The 24,827-nt window shown below is 41.6% G+C and overlaps 1 protein-coding gene across 2 annotated transcripts; it reads left to right on the top strand.

The window, feature by feature from the left end:
- The first annotated feature begins 41 nt into the window (after positions 1 to 41).
- Positions 42 to 19,110, top strand: Pus7l (pseudouridine synthase 7 like). 2 transcript variants are annotated; one of them, XM_028869290.2, is made up of 9 exons: positions 42 to 184; positions 3,234 to 4,161; positions 5,181 to 5,340; positions 7,427 to 7,619; positions 11,542 to 11,640; positions 12,851 to 12,932; positions 14,039 to 14,316; positions 16,049 to 16,102; positions 18,623 to 19,110. In XM_028869290.2, the coding sequence occupies exons 1-9, from the start codon at positions 95 to 97 to the stop codon at positions 18,944 to 18,946; spliced, it is 2,208 nt and encodes a 735-aa protein (XP_028725123.1). In that variant the 5' UTR covers positions 42 to 94; the 3' UTR covers positions 18,947 to 19,110. The 2 variants fall into 2 exon arrangements, with proteins under 2 accessions (XP_028725123.1, XP_037053307.1); XM_037197412.1 differs by lacking the exon at positions 42 to 184 and adding an exon at positions 191 to 353.
- Positions 19,111 to 24,827: the final 5,717 nt, after the last annotated feature.

Raw genomic sequence — 24,827 nt, forward strand, 5'->3', positions numbered from 1 at the left:
TCATCACCCAGCCCCGCCCCCTATTCCTCTAGCTGGCTCGGGGCGGCTCACCACCCGGGGCAGGAACTCCACCAGTGGGAGCCTGTCCCTTTAAATGTCCCTGGAGGAGGCTGGGCCGGCGGAGGCTTCCGGGAATGCGCAGTGTGTCACCCGGGAGGACCGTTTTCTTCCTCTGGGAAGCGAGGTAGAACCGGCTGAGTCTAGTGGGAGGCTGGGTTGCGCGTGGGTTTTGAGAGTGGCGGACCTGGGCGATCCGAAGCCCGTGGCCCGGACAGGGGCGACACGGACGGAGGTGGCGCGGGGCCCGGAGGGAGGAGGAAGGCGTGGCGGGCGCCGCGGGAGCTGGGTGCAGGGTGAGGATCTCAAGGGAGCCTCCCGCCCTTCTGCGGGGCCGGGTCCCTCCGCAGCCTCGGCTCGCCCCGGGGAACAGCCTGGGTTCGCCCCGGGGAACAGCCTCGGCTCGCCCCAGAAACAGCCAGGGTTCGCCCTGCCAGCCTAGCCCACGCGCCGCGGTCCACCGGCCTTTGCATTCCACCGCTTTACCAGCTGCTTGGCTGGGGTGCCTTCGTCGCCGCAACGGCCCCACGGCTACCCCAGAAAGCCTTCCTTTGATCTTTCCTTCCCTAGAATCCCTAGGGCTCCGGAGGGCTGTGGACTTGGTCACAGCTGACTGCTGAGTTTCATCAGTCACTTTAGAAACACCTCCACAAGGCAGATTCCAGCCTTTGACGGGCGCGTTCGGTCTCATTACTTCAGTTGCCTTCTCTAAAAAACGACCACCCTACTCCCTCTCCCCACTGCTCTGTGTCCGGCCTTTCGCCCTCCCACATATTGCCCGTTTCATTGGTTCTTGCTTGTGGTATTTCTGCCCCATTTCTGTCTCTTGAACTATTTTCAGAGACTTAAATAGCAATTTATTATACCATTCTTGATTATCACAAACAGAAGTTAATCCTTCTTCCTCATCACTAGCTTTTACTGCGTTCTAGTTTTTTTTGTCCAATAACCAATATTGATTGCAGATCTGCTATGGTCACTTACTATGTGCTTGGTGTTCTTAATGTGGGTTAATCAGTTTTGAATAAGGTAGAATTCCTACTCATGTGGAATTGACAAATAAGTTGAAGAAGATGGACAGAAAATAATAAAAGAATTTGCTATACAGAAAATTAAATCTGTGTGTGTGTGTGTGTGTGTGTGTGTGTGTGTGTGTGTGTGTGTATGTGTGTGTGAAGGAAAATGGACTGCAGGTTCCCATAGATGAGATTATTGGTCAGTGAAAACCTCTAAGAATGTGAATCCTAAAAGACTGACCAGAAAGTTACCACAAAGGTAATGAGGAGAGCCAGTGTAACCGTGGTTTAGAGGGTAATGGTATAAAGGCACATCACACTGCACAATAGACAGGGTGCAGAATCTCAGGGTAGATAGTTTAGACTTTGTTGTAAGTGTAACAATAGGGTTTTAAACACTTGTACAGCTTACTGTTTAATACAGTATTTTGGGTGTTTACCTTTTAATACAGTATTTTGGGTGTTACACATAGTAGATAATAGTTGGCTAGACAGAAAAAGTCAAACGGCTGCCACCATGCCTGAGAATTTGGGAATTAGCCCTGCTGAAGAATGGTAAGATAGCAAATCGGATTTCTAAAGGTGGTGAAGTTTTTGGTGATGAGAAAGTAAGAATGATCATAGGAGTAGGTGGCCGAAATGGAGTGGGGCCAGAGGCTGAGGAGAAGATTGATGGAATGTGGGATCGAGCTAGAAACATGGTCCACATGGGTGACCAACAAGAGGTTCTGCTCAAGAGGATGGAAGCCAGAAGTCTCAGTGAAGGAAGAGTTATCAGAGAGGATGTGGGAAGATAGTAGAGCCCGGGACAAGATCTGCAGAGGAACAAAGGTACAAGGGAAAAGAACTTTCGAAAGATCAGTGGCAACAAACAGGTAGCGTTTCTAATCTCCAGATTCTAAGACACAGGGGTTGAAAGAAAAGAATGTCCTCTCCCCCAAGAAGATGACGGAGGAAGGGAAATCCGTAGGACTCACTTGTGTGTGTGTGTGTGTGTGTGTGTGTGTGTGTATGGGGATGCAGGGGATTGCAGGGACTTTAAAAATGAAGGAAAATAAATGTGAAAATGGTGATACAGAGAATTGGATGTGATTTGTACATGGCCCAGTGGAAAGGACTGAGAAGGGTGAGGTTTGGATCACGATGACAAAGAACTTGTAAAGTATGGCAAATACAAGAGCCAAGTGGCGAAGCCGTTTGCCCACGGCTCCATGTGAGATGGTGGTAGCCGTATGGGGTGACTGTGGGGTTCTTTGTAGAACTGCTCTGGTGTCACCTCTCCGGGAACACTCTATCCGGGGTTCTTTTCTCTGATGCCAGTGATTGGGTAGAAACTTCCTCTCATCGGCTTGAGAATTTTGTATGTTTCCTATAGGGAATTTAGACAAAGCTGAAGGACCAGGACTGACTTAAATACACCTACCTCTAAGTTTATGGAGAACTTCTCTCGTCTATTTACAGTAGACCTTTCTGTCTTATTCTTCCTCATGATCTAACTTCCAGTGTATAAAAACACCACCACAGTGGCTCTGGAATTAGCTCCAGGGGATCTTGAGGCTCCTGGGATGACAATCATTGTAAAAACATTGTAAAACCCTCTTCTCTCTTCTGTGTGGGCCTAAAGCCACCACTTTTCAGATGAACTTGAAATTGACCCATTTGTTTTTTAATTTAAACATTTTTAATAGGTTTATTTTGTTATATGTGTTTGTGTATAGGTATGCATGTTCACCATAGGTGTGCCTGGTGTGATGCAGAGGTCAGAAAAGGGCAACAGGGTCCCCCGGAACTGAAGTTACAGATGTTGTGAGCTGCCGTGTGGGTGCTGGGAACTGAACTGGAGTCCTCTGCAAGAACAAGTTTGATTGACTGCTGAGCCATTTCTGCAGCTCAGCATCGACCCATTTTAATTCTGGATAACAGAAGCATAGATCGAGTGGGAAAGCAAGATACAAGCCACTACTTATGCCACAGATAGTGGGACTGGTAATTCTTCTTGCTCTCTGAAAGTAGGACGCACACATATATCCATAACATAAGTTATAATGTTTTTTTAGGGGACATAGAATGAAGAGGAAGGCAACTCAGTGGGTCTTGCAAACCAATTTCATTCTTCTCTGTAAATGTTTCTGGTAGCTGACTGTTTTGTCTCTTTTGTAGGCACTGTTAAGAATGGAAGAGGAAGACACGGATGGTGGAATCAGGTTTAGTTCCCTGTGTTTCGTTAATGACCATGTTGGATTTCAGGGCACTATAAAAACCTCCCCAAGTGACTTCATCGTTACTGAGATCGACGAACAGGGGCAATTAGTCAGTAAGGCCATTGATGAATCTGTTTATGAAATTAGTGAAATACAATCTGAGCCAAGTCATTTTGTCAAAAAGCCAAAGCTAAATATTCAAGATGTACCCTCAGACCGTGAAGGTAACGAAGACGCTACTAACCTGCCTGGGCACTCGGACGGTGACCAGAGCCATCCGTCTGCCTCGGACAAGGAAGACGGTGTCAATGGTGTGACTTCTAAGTGTGAGAAGGAGAATGTTGACTTACTGAGTTCACTTTTAGGTGAGAAAACTCGTACATTGCTGGAGCAGTTTGCCCGTGACATCAAAGGGATGTGGGATTCAAAAACCGAGTTAACTGAACCATCCCGGGAATTCTCACTAGGTAGGATCCCTGACAAAAACCTAAGGGCTCTTCTACACAGTGCCGTCAGGCAGACGTTTCCCTTTTTAATAACCGTAGGGAAAAACAGTGAAGTCTTTGTAAAACCAAACCCCGAGTATAAAGAGCTCTGCCGTCTGGTGTCTGAAGAAGAAGCGCTTGGTTTTTTCAAATATTTGGATGCAAAGAAAGAAGATTCCAAGTTTACCTTTAAACCGGATACAAACAAAGGTCACAGGAAAGCCGTGCACCATTTCCTCAACAAGAAGTTTGGAACCCTTGTGGAAACCAAATCCTTCCCCGAGCAGAACCCCAGTGCTGGGAATCCAAACACAGCCATAACCGTGAGGTTCCGGGAAAAGGCTCGGACACATGGAAAGAGGGCTCGTCTTGAGTGTGAGGGAAGAAAAGCTGTCTATACAGGTAATTCTGTCAATCCTCGTTTACTTGTGTAAAATTTGTGAAAGATAAGTGATTTGGATAAATAGGCCTGGTCATAGAGCTGTTGTAAAGAATAGGGGGACTGTTTATTTGGAGAAAGATGAAGCCTTGCAAATGATGCTAAATGTGAAAATTAACTAAGTATGGATCATGAAGACATTCACAGCTAACAGTCACAAATGTATAAAGTTGAAGCAATTGTTTTGTATTTGATTGGTTTTGAGAGTCTTCATTTTTCTGTTTTCAGAATAGTCTCACCTACAGTTAAGCATTTGGGGGTAAGGTGGATATATTGTCATCCTGGGAAGGGAAAGGAATGCTCTGTAGTGTAAGGTGGGGGCCTGCATACGTGGTTCATCAGGCTTCCCATGGATGCTCAGGCTTTAACCGGCATCGTAATCACTCAGCAGTGTTGTAAACATGGTTTTTGTTTTTTCTTTTACATACCAACCACAGTTCCCCCTCCCTCTCGGCTCCCATCTCCCTTCTCCCTCACCTTCCAGCTCCCCTCCCCACTACTCCCCATCCTCTCCTCATAGTCGATAAAGCCTCCCTTGGGGAGTCAACACAGGCTGGCATACCAAGATGGGGCAGGACCAGTCCGCTCCCCCCTGCATCAAGGCTGAGCAAGGTATCCATCCATCCCACCGTAGGGAATGTGCTCCAGTTCATGTACCCAGAATAAGTCCTGGTCCCACTGCCAGGAGCCCCACAAACAGATCAAGCCACACAACCGTCACCCACATTCAGAGGGCCTAGTTCAGTCCCGTGCAGCTGTCAGTTCAGAGTCCATGAGCTCCCACTAGCTTGGGTCAGTAATGCGCACCTCTGACAAGCCAACGAATGCTATTAAATGGCATCTGAGATCTGTGATGCTGGTTTTAGGGTTTCATTAAAGCACACTTTCCTTTAAATTTCTTATCCTAACCTGTTAGTTTGTGAAGAATGTAATTATGGATGACGCCTTCTTTTTTTTTAAATCTAGGATTATTTTGTTTCAGCTTTTACCCTACAAAAGGAAAACCTGGAGATGTTTGAAGCAATTGGTTTTTTAGCCATCAAACTTGGTGTTATTCCTTCAGATTTTAGTTACGCGGGCCTCAAAGACAAGAAAGCAATCACCTATCAGTCGATGGTTGTTAAAAAAGTGACTCCAGAGAGGTAATACGCTACTGCTTTCTAGTACATACAGGGTTAAAACTCAAAATACTATCAGAACCAGTTTATCCTTACTATCAGTATTAACTGATTACATGCGACACACACATTGTACATCAGTAAAATAATTGTCTTTCATGTATGTGTAAATGTGCCTTGAATACATATGAAGTTTGGGGCTGGTGACATGGCTCCGGTTAAAGCACTTCCTGTTCTTCCACATGACCCAGGTTCGGTTCCCAGCGCCCATCATGGGAAGCTCACTACCGCCTGCGGTCTGCCCCAAGGGATCCCTGTCCTCTTTGGGCCTCTCCTGACCCCATGTACAAGGCATATGTTCACACAAACACACACATAAATCAAAGAAAGAAAAACCTTACAGAAAATAGGAAATTTTGGGATGGAAACTGACAAGTATTAGAAGTGTCCAAATTGTTTATAAACATCGGATACATTGTTCAAACACGTGCTTGCATTCAGAAAAGTGTAACTGAAGACATATAGCATTTATAACTCTTCCTTCTTAATTATTATAGTGCTTTTATCATAAGCCCTTATGTTTAAAATACATTCTTATTAAATAGAATGTAGAGGACTCAAATTTTACCTCTCAGGGCAGTGATTTTGCCATTTTAAAAGAAATAACGTATTCATATTTAGAAAATGGAAAAAAAGGAACAGCTCATGAATGTCTGGACTGCTGAAAAATAACTACAATAAATATTGTTTTCCAGAGTGCACACATCACAGAAATGAAAATCATACTACCTGTGTAACTGAGATATTTATAATAGAATAATAGAGTTTTTGCCGAGTTTCAAAATTATTTTTATAAATGATCTAGTAGGTCCCTGTTTTTAAAAATGGATTTTGTCCAGTTTCTTTTACTGTAAATGATACTGTGGTTAATGTTCCTGTACTTTAGTCTGCAAGTTCTGGATGCTTTCCTTAACCTTACGCAAGCTGAGTCATGCGTCAGAATTCCTCCTAATTAGATATGCTAGTCACATTTTAGTACTTAGTTACAAACTATTTGAGCATGCATTATTTGCAAGGGGATTCTTTTAAGGCCTGTTTTTTGGTCTGAATTATAGGAATTCAGATATCACACTGTTAAAACCAAGGCTAATTTTTAACAACCAAAGTCCATACGTGTTATTTGTTCCTAGGAAGAGAAGAGAGATAACCTTGCTTTGGGTGTGAGATTTCAAGTACCCTTAAGTAATAGGACCTAGTGGAACTAGAAATCAGAGGGACAACAAGCAGTCTACCAAATAAAATAGGCAATTTTTATAAGAGCTAATATATATATATATATATATTACACGATCCTGGAATATGATTTTTAAAAGTTGGCAGAGAACTGATCAATTGAGTACGGAAGTGTTCAAGGCAGCCTCTCTGATGCTGGTGGGTTCTGTTTTTCAGTAATGTTGGGACAGACCCTGAGGAAGAAAGGGACAAATTAGGACTGGAGGACCAGGGCCATTAGGAGACTCTGCCACTTGAGCTCAGGAGACACCTGCTCATATCGCCAAAGTAACCCTCTCAGTCTAGTCCTATAAGTAACCCTCTCAGTCTAGTCCTATGAGTAACCCTCTCAGTCTAGTCCTATGAGTAACCCTCTCAGTCTAGTCCTATAAGTAACCCTCCTAGTCTAGTCCTATGAGTAACCCTCTTAGTCTAGTCCTTTTAGTCTAGTCCTACAATGGTGAGTATTTAGTGTATATTTACTAACATTAATTTAGAATTTCACTGAAACATTTTACATATTAATGCGTATGGGTGTTTTGCCTGCATACATGTCCATATGTCAATTGGTGCCTGTAGAGGCCAGAAGAGGGTGTTGGAACCCCTGGAACTGGAGTTACAGGTGGTTGTGAGCTGCCATGTGGGTGCTGGGAATCAAACTATGTCCTCTGACAGAGCAGCCAGTATTCTTAACAGCTGAGCCATCTCTCCAGCCTCCCGTGGTACTTACATTTTGATAGGCGTTGCCTGGTAACTATCGTTTTTAAAGCTTGTGTTAAATACAATAATTTTATTTTTAGACTTAGATTTAACTGATTATATGACTTGTCACTTATAGGTTGAAAAATATTGAAAAAGAAGTTAAGAAGAAGAGAATGAATGTATTTAATATTCGGTCTGTAGGTGATCCTCTCAGACTTGGTCAGCTCAAAGGAAATCACTTTGAAATTGTCATCAGAAATCTAAACAATCAAATAAATGACTCTGCAAGCCTGACTGAGAGGATTGTGGAGGCAATAGAAAATGTTAAGGTAAGAAAACACAATTTTGAAATTGTATCATAGGAAAATTTCTATAATCCTCTCAGATTAAAAAAAAGATTATTTTTTTGTAACATGTGTGCATATTAATTTCTAAAATGATATTAAGTGTTGGCTTATTTTTTTTCTTGATATCTTTTATATTAAAACAAAAACAAAAGAGTGTGTCAGGGACTATTGCTTTAACTATGTAAAGATGTGTCACATTTGTTTATCCTGCATTTGTTTAACTATGTCAAGATGTGTCACATTTGTTTATCCTGCATTTGTTTAACTATGTCAAGATGTGTCACATTTGTTTATCCTGCATTTGTTTAACTATGTAAAGATGTGTTAACATTTGTTTATCCTGCATTTGTTTAACTATGTAAAGATGTGTTAACATTTGTTTATCCTGCATTTGTTTAACTATGTAAAGATGTGTTAACATTTGTTTATCCTGCATTTGTTTAACTATGTAAAGATGTGTTAACATTTGTTTATCCTGCATTTGTTTAACTATGTCAAGATGTGTTAATATTTGTTTATCCTGCATTTGTTTAACTATGTAAAGATGTGCCACATTGTTTATCCTGCATTTGTTTAACTATGTAAAGATGTGTCACATTTGTTTATCCTGCATTTGTTTAACTATGTCAAGATGTGTCACATTGTTTATCCTGCATTTGTTTAACTATGTAAAGATGTGTCACATTTGTTTCACCTTGCCTGCCTAAGGCACCTGAGTAGTTTAATAAAAAGCCGAATGGCCAACAGCTAGACAGAAGAGGGACAGGCGGGGCTGGTGGGCAGAGAGAGTAAATAGGAGGAGGAATCTAGGCTCGGGAGAAGAGAGGAGAGAGAGAACAAGGGAGAAAGAGTGGAAGATGTCCGGGGTCAGCCAGCGAGGCAGCCTCCAGCCAGTCAGACACAGAGGAAGCAGGAAAAGTAGGACATACAGAATGAAAGAAAGGTAAAAACCCTGAGGCAAAACATAGATGAAGATGCTTTCATTTTTCCATTGTACACTTTTGAAACCAAGGTTGGATAAAGCACAGGGACAAATAGCCAAACGAATGGAAACACATAAACTATGAACCAATGGCTGAGGGGCCCCCAACTGGATCAGGCTCTCTGAATAGGTGAGACAGTTGATTGGCTTGATCTGTTTGGGAGGCATCTAGGCAGTGGTGCCAGGTCCTGGGCTCGCTGCATGAGTTGGCTGTTTGAAACCTGGGACTTATGCAGGGACGCTTGGCTCAATCTGGGAGGAGGGGACTGGACCTGCCTGGACTGAGTCTATCAGGTCGATCCCAGTCCTCCTCAGGGGAGGCTTTGCCCTGGAGGAGGTGGGAATGGGGGGTGGGCTGGAGGGCAGGGGAGGGGGGCAGGAGGGGGAGAACAAGGGAATCTGTGGCTGTTATGTAGAACTGAATGGTACTGTAAAATAAAATAAAATTAAATTTTAAAAAAAGTTATAAGAGCTAGTGGGACAAGCCTAAGCTAAGGTCGAGCATTCCTAATAATAAGTCTCCATGTCTTGATTGGGGGCTGGGTGGTGGTCCCAGAGAAAGCCTGCAGTAACCATGTGTGCCCATCCCCAGAAGAGTCTCTCTGAAACAGGCTTTCTCTAGCGTCTTCCTCGGGAGCACGTGGTAGTTTCGACGGGTTCACGCTGTGGCGTGGCCGCTTTGTTCAGTAATTTTCTCCAGAAATCTCGGGTACATAGTTACCTCACTTTTTAGACTTGTACAGGTCCTTTTCCATTCTAACCTAATGTTGGGTTTTCTTTAATGTGTATGAATTATAAATCATAAACTTTTTATTTTTTTTACTTAATTTTTTTTTATTCTTTAAAATAAAGCATAATCACATTGTTTTCCTCCTTCCCTTTCCTCCCTCCAGCCCTCTGGTTTTTACCAGCCCCTACTTGCTCTCTCTCAAATTCATGGCCTGTGTTTCTTTAATTGTCATTAGGTATGTTTGTACAGACTGAGTAGGACATACATCCCTAACCTGCGCAGCCAGCAGCCAGCATTTGCTGAGTTTTAAGTCACACCTGTTCGGCATTTGAAGGTGCACACATAACCCTAACTTTCAGTGTTATTTCTCCGTAGGGCTCCATAGTAACTGTCCTTGGCTTTCTGGGCCTATGGTTCCTATTGTGGTCAGTTAGCTGCCCGTGTGTCGAAGGAGACATAGGTGACAATACATAGGCAAGAGAGCACGAAAGATCTTTAAATTCAGCACTGTGACCTGTATGTAATACTTCTCAGAGTGTATACTCTTTGTTTGCGATCTGTTTTTTATAACTGACCTACCTAAAAATTCTACTTTTTTTTCCTTCTGAAAACTTACTAAAATAATGTCTTAAAAAATGGAAGGGATTTCTGTGAATGAATTTATGACCAGGTCTGCTTTGGTGTTTATGAAAATACACTGCCTGTTGAGAAGTTCCCATTAGAAATGGTCTTAGCTTTAGACAGTGTTCTCTTTTAAATTTTTATTTATTTAGTAGTTTGTGTGTGTGTGTGTATGTGTACATGTATATATGTGTGAATGCATGTGTGTCTGTGTGTGTGTGTCTGTGCATGCACACAAAGGGCAGCTTTTAGGAGGCAGTTTCCCCTTCTACTGTGGCTTCCAGGGACCCAAATCAGGTCGTCAGGCCTGCATGGGGAGTTCCTTGCCTGCCATACCATTTTGCCAGCCAATAGACTTTAAAAGTCTGTTTTTGAGAAATGAAGTTGAGTAGCTTGACAATAAGGATTCCTTGAAGTTTTCTTTAGAGAGTTAAAGCTCTGGTTATAAATTTTTGGTTATATTTAATAATTCGGAGGGATAATTATTCCAGTTACCCTAAACTTTCCAACACTTTTATTACCAATTTGAAACAACTTTTAAAAATCTGAGATTCGATATAGGGAGTACTCACTTTATCTGCAGTTGATTTTTGTGCTCTACTGATAGAAAATTGCTTTAACATCCTTTATTGACAAGCCTTGAGTTGGTGCTCAGTTGTGATTATTGGTTGAAACTGTGGAGGACTCTTAATTTTCAAGAACTTCCCCTGGACCTCTTGGCCATGCATGTGCGTTCTCTGTCTGTTTCACACAGACCGATTATAATCACATATTTCTTCTGAGTAATATGACAGTTTTGAAGCATGACATCTAGAGGCGACTCCATCCCTCCTTGGGAAATGACAGAGAGAAATCGGGGTGAACGAAAAGATAAATGAATAACATCAAGGAGCAGAGCTTGTTGGATGGAAAAAGAAGTCTGCCCCTTGTTCTGCTCTCCTCCAACATCAGAAGAATCCCAAACCAAAGCACTTGAGAGGGGCTGAGCCGCAGGTTTAATAGGCAGCTTATGACAGCGTACCTCATCTCTCTTGGCTTAGCACTTTGGGTCATGTGCACCAAGGACCCCTCACTGTTGTGAACAGAAAACTATTTCAAAGGTTTGGTCTTCATTGGCCTTTTGTGGTAAAGTTTTGGTTAGTGTGGTTTTCTTCACACACTGCCCCCCTGAGGGTTTACAGGCTGATTTATATCTATCTGCCTCATTCTCCTTCTGGTGTGTAACTGTTTAGCATTTCTCAGACCATTTGGCCCCTCTGTATTATTGGTGATTACTGAATTTCTTAATTAAATATGAAGCGAAATGTTTGGTTGTACTTTGATGTACTATATATATGAAGTTCTAATCTATTATATTCTTTTTTTAATTTATTTTTATTTTTATTTATTTATTTATTTTTTGAGACAGGGTTTCTCTGTGTAGCTTTGCGCCTTTTCTGCAACTCACTTGGTAGCCCAGGCTGGCCTCGAACTCACAGAGATCTGCCTGCTTCTGCCTCTCAAGTGCTGGGATTAAAGGCATGTGCCACCATCGCCCGGCTCTAATCTATTATATTCTGTTATATTCATAGAATGAAGGTTTTGTGAATTACTACGGACCACAGAGATTTGGGAAAGGAAGGAAGATTCAAACAGACCAAATTGGATTGGCTTTACTGAAGAATGAAATGGTATGAATTTTCAAAAATATAATCTTTTTTTTTTGTTTTGTTTTGTTTTTGTTTTTTTGAGACAGGGTTTTGATATGTAGTTTTGGTACCTATCCTAGACTTGCTCTGTAGACCAGCCTGGCTCACAGAACTCACAGAAATCTGCTTGGCTCTGCCTCATGAGTGCTGGGATTATCAAAAATATAATCTTAACTCTAGCCATTTGTACTTATTACACACGCTCATTACATACCAAACTGTGGCATATAACTGCATGTGTGTGCATGTGCGTATACTCTGACACACATGTCATGCATGTTTGATATCATTGGAGATCTACGAGGCAGTCTGATGGGGACATTTTCTTAGCCAAGACTCCCTCTTCCCAGATGACCTTGGCCTGTGTCAAATTGACAGAAAATCAACCACCACAGATGTATTAGCTTTTTATGAATATTTGTTTTGATAAATACTGTAGAAGATAGAATGGAAATTGGGATGAATGAATTATTTTAAGTTGCTTTCATACAATGAGCTACATACTCCAGTAAATCCCAGTGATAAAATAACAGGAATTAAGTAGACACCTTTTTTAAATAAAAAAGAAACATCATATATATGTGTGTGTGTGTGTGTGTGTGTGTATAATAAACTATTAAAATATTAAGTAAAATATTGAAGTTGACACTTTATTGTATTTTGCCAGTGTGGCGGTCAGAGGACAACTTGCCAAAGTCAGTTCCCTCCTTCCACCATGTGGGTCCTGGGGACTGAACTCAGGTCATCAGGCTTGGTGCCAAGCACCTCTATTTAACTGAGTCATTGTGCCAGCCCTAACTTAATTTTTAAGAACCAAGATTTCAAAGAACTTGCTAATGTAAGTGAAACTAATGCTTGGTATTCCTGATTCCTTCACTTTTTTATTTATCATGTGTTGACCAAGTCTGAGCATTTAAGTTGTCTCTTTACCCTTCTGCTTATGTCTCGGCTGAATAAAGACTGATAGAAATGAAATGCCCGAGGAGGGGGCTTTTCCAGTATATGGTTTTGTAGTTGCTTTTAGTCTGTATGGAAGGATTGTCTCTACGAGTGAAACGGAGTAAGTGCTGGAAGCTTAAGGAAGAAATTGCAGCAATACTTTCCGCCCTTCCGGGATGCCCAAGAATTTGCATCTTTTTTCAAAAGCGATTTGCCATTTTTTAAAGCCTGTTCACTTGGTTAATTTTTCAAGGTGAAGGCCATAAAGTTATTTCTTACACCAGAAGACGGGGATGATCCTGTAAACAAGGCGAAGAGCTACTTTCTTCAGACTGGTATGTAAGTTTCTCTACTGATCTGTAGTAATACAGACACAGATAACGATACCCTGCATGGGCCTGTCCTTGAAACGCACACACTGAGAAATAGCAGAAGTAGCCGAGCTGGGAGGCTGTTAGATTGGAGGAACAAATGGGTAAATAGTTTGCGTTTTGAATCACATGACTGACTGACACGGGCACTCAGTCTGCCCAGCTTGCTTGGACTTTTGTCCATCCTAACTGTGCTTTGGGTGGAAAGAGAGGCGGGAAGTGCTTCCTTGGTTTTCCTTTGCTGAAGTCTGACCCATAGGACAAGGAGTTCCCCTCCACACTACAGCTGATGGTAGCAGGTCCACGGCAACCAGTGGAGCCTCTGGCTGGGTGAAGTCCATCTGTGATAGCAAGTCCTTTAGGAATTTTTTCCGGGGGCTGTCCTATATTCCCGCCTCCTCTTTGAAACCTGACTTTGATCTGCATACATAGCATTGTTCACAGGCTCACTAAAGAAACGCGATTCTGAGTGTGGCGGCAGGTCAGCGATGGCTTCGCTGTTCGTGTGTGATTTGTTTCTCTTGTAGAGTCTGAGGGGATGAGCCCCATGTCAGTGATTCCGAAGCTTTAGTGCACCTAAGATGCATCCAGTACCTTTATTAAATGCCAGTTACAAGGCCCTCCATGAATAAGCATCTTTGGAGCTCAGCAAAAAACCCCACTAGCTAGGACATGATTGCCACAATTTACCCATACATTCTATTGTAGGTCTATAACAGTTCTTCAGAAACCCCTAGACCCCTCCAGTTTACCAGCTTATTTAATCCCTGGTGACGGGTTCTTTTTGTTGGGCAGTCTTCTGAATTAGATTATTTCTGTTCTAAGGGAAGGGTTCTGGCCAGCCATCCCTAATGTTAGGCTCACTTGCTCTTTCTTAATTTTCAAAGAAAATAAAAGTTTAGAAAAACAGCACAAGCTTTTATATAATTTAAGTATAATTGGGTTTAACCAGCAGTACTGTTCAGCGTCTCCACAAAATGATTGCCTCTCATTTAGACTGCTTGCCGAAGGCATCCCTCAGGTAACTTTGCAGTGGAGATGCCTACCAGCTGATCTGTTCTCCATTTCAGAGGACGCTAAAGGCACGCTTTCACTGATGCCTGAGTTCCGAGTTCGAGAGCGGGCTCTGCTGGAGGCCTTGCATCGCTTTGGCATGACAGAGGAAGGCTGTGTCCAGGCCTGGCTCTCTTTCCCTCACTCCATGCGCATATTCTACGCCCACGCGTACAGCAGCAGGATTTGGAACGAGGCGGCATCATACAGACTTGAAGCCTATGGAACCAAAGTGGTGGCGGGGGACCTGATCTGCTTGGATGAAGATGCTGTCGAGCATTTCCCAGACAGTAAAGTGAGTACCCATCCATCAAGGAGGTGACTTGCCACCCCCCCCCCGCCACCCCCCCCAGTAATTGCAAGAAGCCTGGGTTTTGAAACACTTCCATTTACTCATCTCCAGCTTTACTTTTCTGACGGCTGAGAATCAACACGTTGCTAAGTGGAGAAATGGTGTTGTAGAATGCAAGGTGGTAAAGCGTCCTTTAAAGCGTGCTGTCTCAAAAACAAACCCGTAGGTGTGATGCACCCGGACATGTTAAGCTGTCCTTTTGAAAACAAGAATCAAACTGTCCAGAACTGGCATGTCTGCACACCCCAACTAGTTGCTTTCCCTTGCTTCCTTGTTGTCCAGCATGTGCCCTTCAGCTTCCTCTCCGCTGTCCCCTAAGTGTCCACAGAAAATGGATTTTATTTGTATAAAACACTGAGAAAAGGCAGGTGTAAGAGATGTACAGCTTACAAGAAAGAAAAGGAAAGTTGCTTGGTGTTATAAGGATATGGGATGCTCTGTTGCTTTCTTATACATGTGGTTTTATGTAAATGTGATTTCATGACATTAATATTAACGAAGTTATGTCATGACTATTTTATAAAACTTGCTTTTTCTATTTCTTCCCTGTCCACCTGGCATTTTTCATCTCTGTAGGTTTGAACTAATTAATGAAGCTGAATTCCAGGAGTCTTGGGAGTTCACATAAAAGTGTAAAACAAAAGGAACAAAGAATTTTCCTCTCACATTATCTTAAGTCAATTTTAACCTGTTTAAAACCAAGGACAAGACCCTGAGCGGTGCTTCATGCTACACATTGTAAAACTGTTGGATTTAGGGGAGTAAAGGATTTCAGAGGTCCCGTCCTTGAACTCCTCCCATTTTATAGGAATGAGAACTGAGGCCCAGATGGGAAAGGAAAAATTCAGAATCATCTATCGAGTGCATCTGAAAAGACCCAGGGGTCTAAGTGGGTCTCCTCTGGAGGAACCTGGAGGTAGACCTAGGAATCAGTTAGTAGAGGTACATCATGGCCCAGCCCTTCAAAACTAGAGGAAAGTTAAACTCTAAGCTCTGCATTAACAAGTCTTTACCCAGATCTGACTGCACATGTATGAATTAAGGCTATTTGGTTTTAGGTAATAGGAATCTCCCTCAAACTAATTAAAAAAAAAAATCCAGCAGGAGTTTATTGGCCCCGTGCCTGAAAACTCACGATTTATTCGGGCACGGCTGCATCTCCAATCCCATCTTGCAAGAACTGTGTTCCTAACAGCTAAGCATCTCTCCAGCCAAGAAATTGTGTATTCTGTGATGTTGTGGAGCAAAGTTTCTCAAACTTAATTTATCACACACCTCTTGATTTCCCTTTTGGCTTCAGATGCCTGCTACTGACCTCTAAAACAGATACCACAAACACCATGGCTGAATAAAATATTGCTGAGTTTCCTGGGGACAGGCGCGGTTGAAGGGAGGGGCCGGCTTTTCAGAAGCAGACATTCAATTCTGCCTCATTCGCTCGGGACTGAGGAGAGTGTCACCTCTGGGCAGCCATCTTTGGTGCTATCCAGCTTCAGTAGTGTAAGGCAGAAAGAGCTGGTCTGTTTTTTATGTAGTGGGCTCCTCTGGAGACAAGTTATTATAAAAGATTGTGTTTGAACATATAAATATTCAGTGTATGAATCAGAGTTAGGACACACTGAGGTAATTTGAGCATTTGGAAACCACTCTTTTCCATCATATTTTATGAAACTAGGTTCATCTGGTGACTGAAGAAGAGGAGTCAGCTAACACATACACAATACACCAGGTAAGTTTGGTTAAAAGTTACCGTTACTTAGATTTCAATAAGTATTGTCCCCTAAGACAAATCTGACTCTCCCTTCTTAGGAACTTTTAAATTGTTATAATTTATATCCTAGTAATTTATTCTTCTTTAATACATTTATGCTTATAGTAAACTTACTATGCTGTAATCTATGCCCTAATAATTTAATTTATGTTTGCTTTTGATGAATATATATAATGTGGACACTGAAAAATTTGACATTAAGTAAGAATAGTTTCATGTCTCTCTCAGATTTCCCTATGTTCATGTCTCCCTCTAATGTTTCCCAATGTTTGACACCCATATTAATCCTATTTCCAGGACTGCATTAATCCTATTTCATGGGAGCCATTGACTTAATTTTTATCACTGTGGTTTTACGTTTGAAAAAAATGTTATGCAAATAGACACTATATATATATATATATATATAGTGTGTGTGTGTGTGTGTGTATCTTTCTATATTCCAGCTTCTTAGACTGTGGGTTGTGATCCCATGACTGAATGTGGGGTTTATGTAAAATTTTGTAGCAACACAAGGTTTCTGAATGCATAGTGACAGAAAATTAATTGAAAATCAAATACATAGTGAATCCAAGGTATTTCTAGAAGCACTCACAAGTGTTGAGTCATGTGGCTTCACTGCAGACTGCAGACTTGGTTCTGTGTAGCAACATGTACACTTTGCCCTGTGTGTGTACCATTCTGCCCATTACAGATGATGATGATGATGAGTGATGGTGATTGATGATGGTGATGATGGTGATTGATGATGGTGATGATGATTGATGATGACTGATAATGGTGATGATGATGATGGGGATGATGAATGATGATGATGATGAAGATGGTTGATGATGGTGATGATGGTGATTGATGATGGTGATGATTGATGATGGTGATGATGGTGATTGATGATGGTGATGATTGATGATGGTGATGATGGTGATTGATGATGGTGATGATGATTGATGATGAATGATGGTGATTGATGATGATTGATGATGGTGATGACTGATAATGGTGATGATGATGATGGGGATGATGATTGATGATAATTGATGATGATGAAGATGATTGATGATGGTAATGATGGTGATACCTGAAACACCTCAGCTCAGATTTCAGACTATTACATATTAGCAATTGTAGGTTTTATTGTACATGCAAAGTTTTCTATTCTTAAAAAAACATAATGGCTTACTTTGGAAAACAAAGACAATATTTTCCTACCGTTTATCAGCATGTGCATATTAACTTAATATATGCTTGGGCTGTATTTTGTTAGAATGCTTGCTTTTTAAAATTGCTGTTTTGATTGCCGACCTGGGTGTCATAAAAAAGAATGTTAAATGTTAAATTAGGACAGAATCTCCAACATTTCATAAAATGGCTCCGAATATACTTCTGCCATTTTGTGCTGTGTGTTTATGTGAAATGGTACTTTTAGCACCAAGGATTACAAAATCCAAACATCTGTCAATGCTGGAAAACATTGAAAATGCTTTACATCCTATGGTTTCAAATATTCAGGCAATATTTAATGCTTTATATGAAAATAAACAGCATATCATCTCCTTGGTATGAAAGTTTGCTTTAATAATTTAATAGTAATTAAACGGTCTTTAATAAATGGTAGAATTATATGTATAACAAAGAATCATCTTGACATAAATCTTTTATGATTTATTATCAATAAATGTTTGGCTTTTATACCAGTTTTATAGAGTTATATACTTAGGATCATATACAATTTTCTTAGATAATATGGGTCACAAGTGAATCAAATTTCTGAAGCCTAGCTAAAGCCCAGGCTGTATTCCAACACCTACCCCTGCCTCAGCCTAGCTATAGTTCAGGCTAGATTCTAACTTCTACCCTTGCCTCAGCCTTCTGTGTGCTGGCTTAAACCCTAAAGTGTTTGGTTTCTTTGAGATTCATTTATATATTTGAGGATTTGCCCATTTTTCTAAATACCTTTTTGTATTCAGACATACTGTCTAGCAGTCAGCAAAGGAAAAAAACCTCTACAGATCACAGATGTACTCATATGCATGCAGCTGACAAAATAAAAATATTTGCTGTTGGTTGATTACTTGGTTGTTTTTTAATAAAAAGAATTACAGATTGTCACCCAAAAGAGCAGGGGTCAGCAGTAGAGACAGTTCTGTGTGTCACAGAAGACTCTGATTTAGGATCGTAGGAGATGGAGTCCTTACTGAATAATTAGATGAACCTTTATTTTTGAATTTTGGTTTGCCCAGTGTTACCTGATAAAAGCTGATGACCTCCTCTCTCCCGAGTCTTTGGTTTTAGTTAGCTCTTTTCTTTACCAGATAATGTTAAAAGTATTCTAGGTACTAAAAGTCTTCGACTATCTGTCATATTTATAGCCTGACACGGTTTTTACAAATCTTGGCCATCGTCATAAAGGTAAAATATGATGGGCATATCTTTCTGAGGGCTAACCCATGTGTTGTGGTTTCTCCCTGCCCTCCCCAGGTAGTTCTGCCAGTACTTGGATACAACGCTCAGTACCCAGAGAACAAAGTGGGCCACTGGTACCGTGGGGTCCTCAGCAGGGACGGACTGCAGGCCTGTAGGTTTAGAGTGCCTGCCCTGAAGCTGAATGTACCAGGATGCTACAGGCACATCTTGAAGCATCCCCACAATGTGTCATATCAACTAGGCCATCCTGACTCCGACGTTAATGTGGAAGGTTCTCACGCCGATGATGTGACCTCATCACTGTCCATCTCCTTTGACCTTGATGCTTCGTGTTATGCTACCATTTGTCTGAGGGAAATGATGAAAGGTGATGTTTAAACCAGCGCCCGTGATGTAGGGCTGTGTTTGCCATTCTGAAGAAAGGGCACTTGCTGTTTCTAGGGACTCTGCCTTGAGCTTCATGATGACTGTCTTCTTCAATTTTTACAGTATCCCAAGAGGTTGGAATTTGATGAATTAAAGTGTCAGTGTCTCAGTTTAAACTTTTCTACTAAAGTCCTGTATTCACTTACAACAGTTGAAGAATTGAAGGTCTAAGGCAGTGGTTCTCAACCTGTGGGTTGTGACCCCTTTGGTAACTGTCCATCTCAAAAGATATTTACATTGTGATTCATAACAGTAGCAGAATTACAGTTATGAAGTAGCAACAAAAATAATTTTATGGTTGCGGGGGTGGGGGGTCACCACATGAAGAACTGTACTCAAGGGTCACAGCATCAGGAAGGTTGAGAACCCCCAGTTTAAAGCTACGAGACTACAGTCTTTCTACATGCTTCAGGGATAGAACACGACTCCAGGCCCTGGCTGCTGCGGATCACACTTAGGAGCGACTAGAGAGAGAACGCCCTCTACTCTGCTTAGAGAGAGAAAGCAAGGGGACAGGACAAGTGAAGCACCGTCCTTTCCGCTTTGAAGTGGCTGGTCACAAAAACGCACCAGGCATTATCATTTGTTCTTATCGCAACTGACGTATGGCATCATCTTTGAGGAAGACTCATGTTTTCATTAAACTTTTTCATACAAGTTTTTTACCTGACCTCCTAACTTTTCGTTATGTTTTCTAGTTCCTAAAACTCAGATTTTAGACTCAAATCTACTCACATTCCACCTCTCATACATTGGATATGCTATTGACTCTTTTTGGAAATAAAGACCTTATCGGTTTCCTAAGTCGCCACAGAATGGTCTCTGTGGGACAAAGAGAAAACATTTTGTCCGTTTGGAAATCTTAATGTTCGTTGGTTTAATTGTCCCACACCATAAATTAACCTTAACAGCACTGTATCATTTAAATTCGGGAAAAGAGGGAGGGGAGACATATTTATTAGGAAGACCTCCTTCCAATGTAATTTCATTTCTGATAACATTGTGGTGAAATTTCAAAGGCCGTATGGGATATTAGAGACCAACAATGAGGTGTTTTTATATGTCTATGTTAGTCTACCCATTTACAGGATATCAGCACCAGGAAATAAAATCCAAAAGAAGGAAAAGTGCTAAATGGAATACAAAATGTCTTTTTTAAAATAACATGTTCATCCGTATATTATGGAGCAAATCAGAAGTCAGTTCAGAGTTCATCCATGGATGAATCAAATAGATAGCAAATGTGTAGTTACTAAAAATGTTGATGGAAATTTAGTAGTGTTAGAAAATGTTTTACAGGAGCAAAACGTGCATTTTACAAATGCCAGGCAATGAGATGCATATTTACATGCTGATTAAAAACTGCAGCTACTGGGGACTAACTCCCCCAGTTTGAGCCCTGGCTGCGAATTCCAGGTCCCGTGCTTCCCTCTCAGCGTCCATGGAAGGGGGACATTCATACTCATATCACTCAAGGACTAATGTGAGGGTGTCATCACTTAGCATAAGCACGGTATGTTGAAGAAGGGCCTGACACTCCACACTGTTACATGTTTGCAGGTATGAAGATAATGACATTCAGTTAAGATGATGAGTAGTCAATTAAAAATAATATCTATTTGCATCTATATCTATATATATTTGGTCATCTATATGTATATATATATTTGGTCATTACACATCACCTTAGTTACCTTTCTGTTCCTGTGATTAAAAAAAAAAAAAACTTAGCAAAAGCAACTTAAAGGTGAGGTTTATTTTGGCTCCCAGGTCCAAGGTACAGTCTGTCATGGCAAGGACATCATGGTGACAAGAGCCTTGAGGGCACTGGTCCCCTCGTGTCCATAGTCAGGAAGCAGAGAACAGTGGATGCTTGTCAACTCACCTTCTTTTTATACAGTTCAGGATCCAAGCCCTGGGGATGGAACCACTTGTAGTGGGTGAGGCTTTCCAATCACTCTAAATGAGACAATAATTCCTACATAGGTGTCTAGGGTGATTGTCATACAGGTGATTCTAATCTCATCAAGTTGACCACTGAGACTGCCCATCACACATACTTTCTGCAATCTCAAAGTACACAAGAAGTTGGATATTGATTTTTTTTTAAACTACCTCCACAGTCTTAGTGTTTATTGGAAATAAAGTGATATTCTATTAGGTAGTGAAAATTGAGAGGGGGAGGAATATTTTAACTTCATGACAGAAATTGTATTTTGTGAGTTAAATATGAAAATAAATTTTATTTTTCTTTTAAATAAATGTCTATTAGAAAACATTAAAGTGTTTTATAGAATGTGCTGTCGTTAATATTCTTGGCCTGTAGATGGCACTGTAAGTTTAGATATCTCTTATAGTAAACACTTGGAGCCTGTGTAAAAGATTACTAAGTTACTCTCATCACCATAAATTATTGGGATGTTATTTACTCATGTTGAAAGTCATTCCCTATGGCATTTGATATGATATTTGGTCCTGATATTTTTATATGATTATTATGTCCTGAGAATTAACTGGTGACCAGTCTCTTAAGATCTATAGCTTTTATGGGGCAGTTCATCATAAGCATAAGTTTTGCTTTAGTTTTAATTACCAAGGTGGCATTTGAGACTAATAGTGCCTAAGGACAGGAGAGTGAATGGTTTTAATTTTGAGGTGTTTTGCTTTATTACCATGCTGGGGATTGAACCCAGGGCCTTGCTCAAGCTAAGCAAGTGCTCTGCCAACTGAGCTGAACGCCTCACTGCTTTTTTTTTTTTTTTTTTAAATCAAGATAGAAATGCCTGCTTTTCCTGTAAGTTGTAAAAATGGAAAATCTCTGTAATTTTAGACCCAGCTAACTTTTTTTTAGTGTTATATCACTATCTCTCATATTAATCCATATTTTACCCTATTGGGGTATGTGTAATATTCCCTGCTTTGGGCAGATTGTAAGCATATCTGATGTACTGATCTCTTTAAGGTCAGACAAGATACAGTATGAACTTGAACTTGCTTATGTTTCCTAGGTGTTGTAGTTAGGGTAACTATGGCTGTGATGACGCATCATGACCAAAAGCAAGCTGGGGAGGAAAGGGTTTGTTTCACTCAGTTCCATATAACAGTTCATCATCAAAAGCAGTGAGGGCAGGAACTCAGGGCAGGAACTGGAGGCAGGAGCTGATGCAGAGGCCATGGAGGGGTGCTGCTTACTGACTTGCTTCCCATGGCTTGCTTAGCCTGTTTCCTTAGAGAACCCAGGACCACCAGCCCGGGGATGGCACCACCCACAATGGGCTACCCCCCACACCTGTCAATCACTAATTAAGAAAATGTCCTACAGGCTTGCCTACAGCCAGAACTTACAGAAGCATTTTCTCAGTTGAGGTCCCCTCCTCTCAGATGACTCTAGCTTGTGTCAAGTTGACGTAAAACTAGCCAGCACAGTAGGTCAGTATTGCTTTGACTAGTATCTGCCTTCTGAGAGCAAGCTTTGGGGTGATAATTCCCGTATCCACCAACTTAGTACTGTCTGCTGCTGCTGAACAGGCACACTGAGACGTGTCTTGAGAGAGAAATAATATTCTTTCTGAGATTTCAAACTAAGGAGGAGATCCAAATCGTTCTGGAATCTTCCACAGCAATACCAGAATATGTACCATAGGACTGTGTTGAAATCATTACAGCTCCCAGGAAACGGAGCCCATACCTGGGACAATTCTAAATGTCACTGGAAAAGCTTGGTGAGAAAGTTTCGTTCTAATTCAGCCTGAGCTTCTCCAATCCTTCCCCCGGTCGTTCTGTTTAAAGAAGGAAGCTGACATTTGCAGGTTCACCTTCTTAACGGAAACTGTAGCCCCCCCCCCCCTCCTGCTCAGACGCGTCAAGAGTTCCAGCACCCAGAATTTAATGAGGTTGCTTCTCTGTTGAACTCGCTTTCCCACGTACCACGTGTTCGCTCAGATAATTGTGTCGCTACATTCGTGAGAGGGAACTGTTTCCTTTAAAACCGAATTGAGCTGTAAAAAGGGAGGGCCACCTCACAGGTCCTGACGGTGCAAATGCAGTAGTGATTGGACAGCCATACCCAGATGGCAAAAGTCTGAGAAATACTACTGAGCTGTGAATCCCTCACTTTGCAGAGTGGCTGGACCACGAGTTGGTTTGTAACTTTAGCAATCCACCCAGTTTCTCTGTTGTGATACCCTCAGGTCCCAAGTAACCTTACTCAATGTCTCATTTTCCCTAGTCCTGGATATGTAGCAAATAAATCTATGGAAAGCACACAAATTCAAGATGTTATTGTGTTATAAGTAGAGGCATTTATGACACATGCCGTATCTTGACATTTTTACCAGTAAGAACTTCATAGAAAATCTTAAAAGAAACTCAGAACAGTGTCTGGTGCCTCGGAAATTCTCAGAAAATTCCAGCTCATTTTCTTAGAGTTGATACGACCTCACTGTGCTCTCTGAAGGTTGGTTTGTTTTCAGTGAGATCTGATCTGACTGGCTTAATACAAACTATAATTTCTATTTTTATGGCCCGGGGAGATAGCTTAGTAAATAAAGCACTTGCCACATCAGCCCAAGGATTGAAGCATCCACATAAAAGGCAGACAGGCATGGTGCCTCAGCTGTAATCCCATCCCTTAGAAGGTGAAGATGGGTTTCCCTGGGGCGAGCAGCTTACACTAGCTGAATCAACACTTTCTGGGTTCAGGGAGACTCTGCCTCAGGAAAATAAATGGAAAGCAATCAAAGAAGACATCCAACACCAACCCCAGGCCTCCAAGCACACATGCACACATACAAACATGAGTATACATGGCTGGATACCACACATACACGCCCTCCACGGGGAAAATTTTAAGTGGAAAGAAGTTTCTAAACACCAGGATTCAGAAGTTCATTCAGGTTAGGATCGGGAAGAACCACATAGGTTAATAGTCCTCAATGTTAAGAGGCCAAAAGGAGAAAGGAAACTCTAACACAGCCTTCTGACATCGATTTAAGAGTGGGAACCAAGTTGGAAGATAGTATGCCAAGGTGGGAAACCAGAATCAGAATCTTCCTTCCATTCATTTCTGGAATGTTGGAATTCTTACATATATTCATGTACTTGCTTTCCAGTGAAAAGCCTCGGAGACTGTTTAAGTTTGAGAGAAGAAGGCAAGGAAAGCGCGACAGGTTACAGTTGTCTTCAGAGTAGTCCTGGAGACCCGTGAGAGCATTGCCTGAGAGAGACACGTGTTACACATCGTGCAGCACCAGCCACAGCGGAAGCAAGCATTGCAGTTTCCGGGTTGCCCGCGTCACGCATTTTGCTTATGACACTGTTTTAACCTTGATTTTCAAGACCTCTGCTCTAACTTTTTATTTATTTTTTTGGATAGGCCACGAGCAGTACTGAGTACATGATGTCATCATCAACAGGCATTTGAGGGGCTCCAGGGCGAGAGTGCTCTGGAGTTGCAGCAGGAAATAAGATGATCTATCCCTGCTTGCGGAGACTGGCCGCATGGCATCCTTTCCAGTTTTGTTGGATTTGAACGGCCACACAGAGAAAGAGCGTGCGGACCAAGTGCCTCCCGGGGAGGAAACAAAGCAGCAGGTTCCCACCACTGGATTTCACCTCTCTGTGTGAGCAGGGATGTGTTGGTTGGCCTCCAGCACCTCTTCTGAGTCCTTGAATGATACACACATTAGCATTTCTAAGCATTTTGGAAGCTCCTTCAAATGTGCTTGAACTACTTACTCAGGGTAAGGCTGCTTTCTAAGAGTGCCAGTGTAAAGGACAGGAAATGGATTTGATCCTGATTCATTCCAGTGTGAGCTGTCAGGAATACCTCTGA

This window comes from Peromyscus leucopus, chromosome 20 (assembly GCF_004664715.2).
Source record: "Peromyscus leucopus breed LL Stock chromosome 20, UCI_PerLeu_2.1, whole genome shotgun sequence".
In the NCBI taxonomy this organism is placed as follows: domain Eukaryota; kingdom Metazoa; phylum Chordata; class Mammalia; order Rodentia; family Cricetidae; genus Peromyscus; species Peromyscus leucopus.

What these genes read in the sequence shown, in the direction of transcription:
- Pus7l (XM_028869290.2), top strand. Translation starts at nt 95, where the DNA reads ATGTCCCTGGAGGAGGCTGGGCCGGCGGAGGCTTCCGGGAATGCGCAG. An exon ending in TTCTTCCTCTGGGAAGCGAG is followed by an intron (nt 185 to 3,233) that starts GTAGAACCGGCT and finishes TCTCTTTTGTAG; the next exon opens with GCACTGTTAAGAATGGAAGA. An exon ending in GAGCTACTTTCTTCAGACTG is followed by an intron (nt 12,933 to 14,038) that starts GTATGTAAGTTT and finishes TCTCCATTTCAG; the next exon opens with AGGACGCTAAAGGCACGCTT.